The 8,672-nt window shown below is 36.2% G+C and overlaps 1 protein-coding gene across 2 annotated transcripts; it reads left to right on the forward strand.

Moving 5' to 3' along the window:
* The first annotated feature begins 1,406 nt into the window (after positions 1–1,406).
* LOC149223087 (amino acid transporter AVT6A-like) lies at positions 1,407–5,646 on the forward strand. 2 transcript variants are annotated; one of them, XM_089385750.1, is made up of 5 exons: positions 1,407–1,979; positions 3,662–3,814; positions 4,133–4,336; positions 4,459–4,924; positions 5,011–5,646. In XM_089385750.1, exons 1-5 carry the CDS (start codon positions 1,556–1,558, stop codon positions 5,153–5,155), a joined length of 1,392 nt encoding a protein of 463 aa, XP_089241876.1. In that variant the 5' UTR covers positions 1,407–1,555; the 3' UTR covers positions 5,156–5,646. The 2 variants fall into 2 exon arrangements, with proteins under 2 accessions (XP_089241876.1, XP_089241878.1); XM_089385752.1 differs by lacking the exon at positions 3,662–3,814.
* Positions 5,647–8,672: the final 3,026 nt, after the last annotated feature.

Below are 8,672 nucleotides of genomic sequence, written 5' to 3' on the forward strand. Positions count from 1 at the left end.
ATAAAAAATGAAAATATGTTGATACCATTCCAGGAAGAATTACAAAATGAATTAGAAATTCAATATCATAAAAACAAAAATGTAAAATATTTAAGTATAGAGATAAGTTAATTTGGGTTAAACTATATTCTAATGATTATAATTATGGTATATGAAGATTTAAAATATGATGTTTACTGGTTAATGCAGATGATATTTTAATATTTTAATGTTAAGAAAATAAATAATTAAATTAGATAATGATTTTAATTTTAATTTTTTTTTTTAAATCAATATAACAATATTGGATAAGGTTAATTTAATTTGAATCGAGAAGATATACATCCTAACTGAAATAAATCTAATTAACAAGTTATATAATTTTTTTATTTATTTTAACTTAATAATTAAATTAAGCTATACTTCAAATAATAATTATTTATATATGAAAAATATATTTATTTTAATTTAATAATTAAATATTTATATAAATAAGTGAACAAAATCTAGTATTAACAAAATAATCTTTTAAATCAAATAAATTAGGGGTAGTCTAACTGGCTTGCAAATTTATCTTGAAAATCATGGAAATTCCAGCAAGATTTTGATAAAATCCGGGAGGGTGTTTACAACAATCAAATTTCAAGATTTTGGATACTTTCGAGAGATTTTTGATGGTGTTGAATCCATTTACGACCACTTTTAACTATCTAAACAATTCCTCTCTCGCCACTTTTAACCCTGAAAACAATTCCTTTACGCACCATAAATTAATCCACTACCTTATTAATTTTTTTTTTTTATAAAATTACATAATAATGTTATCTCTAAAACCATATACAACAAATTTCAAAATATTTTTTGAAATTAATTTTCAAATTTATCACATCATCTGGAATGAAAAAACCCTTCATATTAAATTATTTCAATAATTTTTTTCAAATACATAAAAAGCGACTTTAACCTGTTAGTTACAGTTTGGCCCTCATTAATGTTATTAAATGTGTGGTAGAATGATTACTCTTTGCAATTAAGTGTGATGTGAAATGCTGAGTATCATTATCAAATGTTAAGGGAATTGTTTAAACGTGACATACGGGCAACTTCGAACAACAGATTAATGTCACGTGGAAAAAACACCCTTGCATGGGTGGAAGAGTCGTTACTTTATTCCTCACCCGTAAAAGTGTTTTACTAATATTCCAACTCCACGTCAGACAACAGACACGCGCTGAGTCGTCGACCTCACAAATCCCGATTCCCAATGTACCAATAATTCAATATACGCATGATAATACGTATGTATAATCCCGCAAATAGACACTTCGTATAATATACGAATTCGTAGAGACGTAGATGTATAGACTACAGCAATAAAATATTCAGATATCTTTGAAATAAATTGCCGTGGAGGGGTTGGATAATCCTGCCCCATCGAATGTGCCAACAGAAGTTGCGTGCCATTTGACAAATTTTCGGTCGCCCATCTCAAATTCTTCCCTCGGACCGAGACAAACGTTTGTCCTCTCCATCTAAAAATTCCGAGATTTTTTTGGTGTTCGGTTTTGTCCAAAAAATGACGATTGTTGCCTCGCCCGACAAAAGATCACGGAAGCAAAAGCCTTTGGTGAGTGAAACCAGTCCCCTGCTGCCCGAGAAGCACCAGGATGGCGAAGATGGTGTTCATGAAGGAGTCAATGGCGCCTCCTTCTCCGGTGCGGTGTTCAATTTGTCCACTACGGTGGTGGGAGCGGGGATTATGGCTCTGCCTGCTACTATGAAGGTCTTGGGATTGATCCTCGGCAGTCTCCTCATTATCTTCGTTTGCTTCTTGACGGATGCTTCAATTGACATTCTCTTAAGGTTTAGCAGAGCCGGTGCAGCGGTTTCCTATGGCGGCGTCATGGGAGACGCCTTTGGGAAAATTGGAAAGATGCTGTTGCAGATCTGTGTTATTATTAACAATTTGGGCATTCTTATTGTCTATATGATTATCATAGGTAATTCAAGAAATTATGTTGGTTTTGTTTGAACTGGTTTCCTTTTATCAGGATAAAGCTAACACGGCGTGGTTTGTAAATGTGAGAGAATTGTGTCATTACAGAGTGCTGGGAAACCTTCATTTACTACTTTAGAAGATTGAGGGCTTCAAGTGCCAAGCAAGTATTTATTCTAGTCGAGCTGTTGGGATTTAGGCCTTCATGTTTTGAAGAATCCCATCCCCAAACGGCTTCCTCTGTATGTAAAATTGATTGGGTTACATTGTGGTTCTATGGGATTGGTGCAGGCCTCCCAGCCAATGCCCGTCCCTAAGGAGCATAGAGCCCTTTTATTCACCATCTCAAAATAGAATGGTACTGCGGACCGGTAGGTCATAGGCAAAGTCCAAATCCTCTGATTTCTGGTATAACATTCCAACCTTGGATGTTTCCTCTTAACACTTATGTTAATTGGTCAGGATTTTTGCATTGCATCAGAGGACCTTCCGGTTAAAATATCGTTGTGGCCACACCGTTGCGAAGACAGAGTCTGACAGTAATATCTGCAGATATGATCAACATTCTTTACTGGCAAAGATCTTATCACAGAATTTGGATACCCGCCTAAAACTTGGCAGAGTTGGCGATAGTTTTAGTGATGTTCACTGTATCGAGTACAAAAACTGAGGCACTGTTCGTTTGGTTGCATTTTGAATCCTTAAGTTTTGGATAAAATTCTGAAACCGAGTCATCTTTCAGTTCTTGTGAGTTGAAAAAGTCTTTTTATTTGTTTACCGGACATACTCGGAACAAATTATTTATTTCTCCTCTGTTATTTGTTTCCTGCTTATGATGGCTATTGCAAAACCTCAATCCCTTTGTTGTTAGAACAACGGATCGTAATCAGTATTTTCTGTTTGAGAGCAGTTTGTTATATGATTATGGAAAGGGATGCAACACAAGGTGAATTCTCAGTTTATCACTGCCTTTATTCAGTGATATTTCCCAAGTTGAACCATGGTAAATATGTGATAGTCCCTTGCTTTAATCACTGAATCAAGTGTTTGAACTTGGGTGTGTCTCTGTTCATCCAACTTTAGATCATAACTGCATCATGTTTAATGTTTTGGGGATCGAGGAAGAACCTTACGCCTCGTGAAGAATTTATCTATATGCAATTATTGGTTTAGAAGCAATCCGTTGATATTTTTAGGAGGAAGCTTTAAGTTTACAGAGTTCTGTTAGAAAGGATTCATGATAAGATGAATTGGCAAGTGATTCAGTGTGAACATTTTAGGTTATGTATTTTAAGTTTTGTAGGCTGAATTAGCTCAGTTTTGAGGGTAGATCGAAGAATAAATAGTCGTTTGGGAATCTTTAAGCATGTATGTTACAACTAGAGTATTTTAAAAGTACTGCTTGAATTTAATATTCAACCCAATTCTTGCATTGTAAACAGTTTAGAAAGCTGAAACACTCACAGCTTTTTTCTGTAAAACAAAGTCGAAGAGTTTTATGAGGCATACATGACTTGACATGCCTCATTAGTGCCCCTTTTTCTTTAGATTCCTTTTGTTTTTGTTTGAATGTCCAGTTACCTGGAGCAGTGCCACTTTTATATTACTTAGGGAATAATCCCTATCGTATATGGCTAGGAATTAGAAATATCTATGTCTAATAGAGGTGTTTTTTGATTCGGGCAGGCGATGTGCTATCTGGAACATCATCAAATGGCGTGCATCATGTTGGTATACTTGAAGAATGGTTTGGATTTCATTGGTGGAATGGACGTGTTCCGATTCTAGTTCTCACCATAGTCCTTATTTTGGCTCCGTTGGCGTCTTTCAAGAGATTGGGTAAGTCTGCTTTGATCATCCTGATAAGCATGTTTTAGCACTGTGATTTTCATATATGTCATATTTCATTTGTGCCTTTTCACAGCTATCAGGAATTTAAATGTCTAGAAACTATTGTAACTAGATGAGGGTATTCAACATATCTTGGGAATGTCACATACTGATGGCATCTGTGTAGACCATTTGTCTAACTTTTCATGTTTTCCAATTGGAAACGGCATAAACATTCAATGATGTGGATCTTGGGTCATTGCTTACGAGTTATGATGTTGAAATCTTGATGATTATATTGATGGGCTCACTTCCATGAATTTGCAGATTCTTTGAAAGTCACTTCTGCGTTATGTGTTGCACTCGCTGTTGTGTTTGTTGTGATCACGGCTGGTATCGCGATTGTAAAGTTGTTCTGTGGCACCGTCCAAGCGCCAAGATGGTTACCAGATATTGTTGATCATACTTCCTTCTTGAAGCTTTTCACTGTGGTACCAGTTATTGTGACTTCTTATATCTGTCATTATAATGGTATGGACTATTGACCTCCATCTCTTGTCCTGCACCTGAATGTAGTATCTTAAGAGTTCGTTAGCCGAATTGGGATTTTAAAATTATGTTATAATGAATTGTGATCTCTTTGCGCCATGCAGTTCATTCCATATACAACGAACTTGAGGACCCTTCAGAAATGCAGCCCATTGTTCGCACATCATTGTCATTGTGCTCAATTGTATACATAACTACAAGCTTTTTTGGTGTTCTTCTATTTGGAGACCAGACTATGGATGATGTCCTGGCCAATTTTGACACCAACTTGGGAGTTCCTTACAGTGCTGTGCTGAATGACATTGTTCGTGTGACCTATGTTGTACATCTGATGCTGGTCTTTCCTCTCATATTTTTGGCCCTGCGCCTTAATCTTGACGGGCTTTTATTTCCAGCTAAAAAGCCCCTTGTTTCGGATAATAAGAGGTTCATCTTGATCACTACCTTGCTAATTGGAATCGTTTTCCTCGGGGCATCATTCATACCCAGTATCTGGGATGCATTTCAGTTCACAGGGGCTACTGCAGCAGTTTGTATTGGTTTCATCTTCCCAGCTTCCATTGCTCTCAGGTAAAGAAAGGCTGCTTTTCATTTCTCATTGTGTCTTTTATCTTGCTTATATGCAACTTCTAATCTCAGTCATTTTTTAATTGCAGAGACACTCATGGAATCTCAACCAAAAAGGACATATATCTGTCATTGTTTATGATTTTTCTCGCAGTAGTTTCAAGTTCAATTGCTATAATGAGCGACATAAATTCTATGTTCAAGAAAAGTGAGGTAGGCCCTCCACGATCTTGAGGATGCTGTTTTTCATCAAAAGCAGCAGCACATGTATATAAAGATGTTTTTGGAGCAGAACAAAGAAAAGAAAACTGATCTAGGAACCTGCTTGTAGAATTGTGAAGGGTGGATAAACTATTGTAAAGCCTCTGTAAAGGCATGGAGTAGCCACTGATCCGGTGCTGGAAATCCTTCAGATATACCAAATTTTGTGTGGCTACTCAACAATAGGGCATTTACTTGGAATATTCTTCAGAAAAGATATTTTGAAGGTCTAGGTAGACCGTAGGTTGTATCGGTTAGAAACATAATTCTCCGGGGTTATGTAAATTTGGAATATTTACTTGTGTGGAAAGCGAGAAGCTACAAATGAAGCTGAATATTCATAACCATGAGAAGTCCAAAAAGCCACTTGGAAGATGAAACCAGAGGTCACAAAATTGTATAAACCAGGGGTCACAAAATTGTATATTTATATGTATCATTTAATAATATGCCTCTTATGCTTATCAATCTCCTCTCTATTTTCATGTGTCTTCTAAAAGTGGCATCGGAGCTTCAAATTTGTTGATATCTTCATAATTATTTATGTTGCTTGTAGGTTAGATCTGTCTCTCCTATTGTTTATTTTGTGAAGCACTGTTTCTCCTACCATATCATACCAAACCATATATTTTCTCCCGTCTGCATCTAAGATTCTTATGCATATAGAGGCACCCCTCATATATTTGCTCCCATCTGCATCTAAGATTCTTATCCCATCTGCATCTAAGATTCTTATGCATATAGAGACACCCCTCATCTAGTGTTAGTCTAGTGTGCTTCACCCTAAGATTCACGACCAACCTTAGCTTAATTACCATCTGGCATATAACCACTGGGAATAGCCCTGAATCACATCGAAGAGAGCCAGAATGGGCATGGAACCTGAGTGTATGCCGGTCTTCTGTTATAACACTATTGTAGAGTTGGTGGCTCCTTAGCCTGAATGGAGCTCGAACCCACTTTTGTTTCTACTTGACTGTAGCTAAAGTAGGGGAATCAATACTAAGAAATCCCACATTGCAATAAGAGAAACACCACGGTTCCCATTAAGAGAAAGAATGGCGGCCAACTACCAACGACCTCAGTTGCTATAAGGAGGGAATATACGGATATAATGATTTTAAATTTTATTTTCATAATCTATAATTACCAAATCTCTATTTCAATTGGTAAATAATTCAATTTGTTATATGCTATGTTCTTAGATATAATAATTTTAAATTTTATTTTCATAATTTATAATGAAATTTTTTAGTGAATAAATTTTTAAAGGACAAATGTCAACTTTAGGTTCCCTCTCATACTAGATTGTAAAATAACAAGCTTAAAAAATTACCCCTCAGACATTTCCTCCATATGCCCATCTAACAAATAGAGGATAACAACCCCAAACTCAACTCACTGCTCACTTTGGGCCAAGAAGCAGAAGCTTACTCCAAGAAGATGGGGAAGCCCTCTCTGAGAAGCTGTTTGGAAGAAGGATTTGTTGTTGGGAACTCTAATGAGATCCAAGCGGAAAACATTTAAATTTTTTTGACCAGCAGGAATGGTGATACAGCAAGGAATAAGGAATGGTGATACAGCGACAAGAGTACTTTATTAACTGGGAATAAGGAATGGTGATACAGCGACAAGAGTACTTTATTAACTGGGAATAAGTTTCATGGTGGCTGAATAGAATATATGAGAATTTGCAGAGGAAATGCGTTGATGCAACGCGTGTCTTTTCCAACGAATTCACGTTTATTATTTATTTCTGTTTTGCATCCCAACGATGGAATGTTGACAATGGCTTTGATAGATACCCAAATATAAGACAACTCTAATTGAAACCCAAAGCAAATTTTCTGTTGAGGTATAGCACTCCAATTTTCTCAATAGCGTTCATTTGGATTCAATGCCCATGTGATAGATTTAATATTTTGTAGACAGCTTGAGCAAACATTGCACATGTCCTTTCACATAACAGTTAGATTCGCTTGAACCCAACACTTGATATTTAACTGCAAGCAAGAACTTACTAAATAAACACACAATTAACTTCTTAACAAAAATATTGTGTTGTGTTCAGACAATCATTCCCTTGTCTAGTGCATGTGGAAAGAGTTCAAGGTTGTTATTTCCTTTTCAAAATAACATGGAGGAGAAACAAATGGCCAAAAACAATTAAAAAAACTATAACAAGGTTGTCAACATGTGGTGTTTGCTTCAATTGTTGAATAAATTATGTTCATGATTTTACGCTCAAAACCATCCCCTTTCTTTTTCAAATTCTCAAGAGCAAGTCCCTTTGCTTCCACGTGCGCTTACCATCCACATATTCCATTGTAATTAAGGGAATATTCTAATGGAAGAAGAACGTTGTGGAGTAGGTAAGAATGATTATGAGAGGAAAGAAGGGGCCTTTTCTCTACATAAGGCCTCCTTGTTTGTCAAGGATGTGATATCTTGTACTTGGATACACAAATCAAATATTGGTTTAACAACTTTGTCAAGAAGTATCTAGAAGAAAGGTTGTACTTCCTAAAGGATAGATGTTAAGTCAAATCACCAATGCACCTCCTTTCCTCGTTTCCTTTTGTGGTATTGTGGCACCCTTGTCATTTTTCCTTTTTCAAGTAAACCCTGTCGTGGATATTGCAATCTCATGTAATTCCTTTTATTCATATTTTTTGCACACATACACACAAAACAAAAATAAAAAACATAACAACCACACCATAATCAAATTCCACCATGGGCTGTCATATGCATTTGCTAGTTACACCTCAACCTTGAGTTTTGCACATTGAATATTTACAACCCATTTACATGATATACAAACAAATATTACTTAACATAAATGAATTGAGTTATACCACATAACCACATTGTATAGATAATACATGATTTATTGCATTATAATTCATGGGTTAAAACAAAGGTATTACATTCCCCTCCCACTTGGAGTAACAACATTCTCAACGAAACTTTTTTCTAGTAACGAGTGTAACACTCTCAACCCCCTAACGCCTTATTAGGGATACAGGGAATCTTGACCCAATCTTAAAGGTTACTTTATGGAGATGGGGCTATAAAAATTCCTCTTATCCAACATCCTCAAAAATCATTTATGATATCACCATCATTTGCCCCTAGTCAAAAGCTTTTCAATGATATAAATTTTGTCCAAAATTGAGCTCAAGAAGTTACGCCACTTAAAGATTTTCCCTTTAGGGCAACCTCACCTTGCATACTACCACATGGCACTACCTCAACAAACACATGACCAACCTATCTAGCTCAAACATATCGGTCGTCGAGTCCTTGGACTAAACTTTTATGAGTAAAACCTCTTTATTTCACCTCGCTCGACTTGACAATGGGTTGTTTATTGAAAAATCTTGGCTCCCCTCAACTATCGTATGTTTACCTTCTCCCCATGCCTTCATCCACTGGGCATACCTTGCTACAACAATTCTTGAATCGATTGATAACCCGACTCCTAATA

This window comes from Pinus tabuliformis, chromosome Q (assembly GCF_031772625.1).
Source record: "Pinus tabuliformis cultivar Carrire ecotype Pingquan chromosome Q, CPIR1, whole genome shotgun sequence".
Taxonomy (NCBI): Eukaryota; Viridiplantae; Streptophyta; class Pinopsida; order Pinales; family Pinaceae; genus Pinus; species Pinus tabuliformis.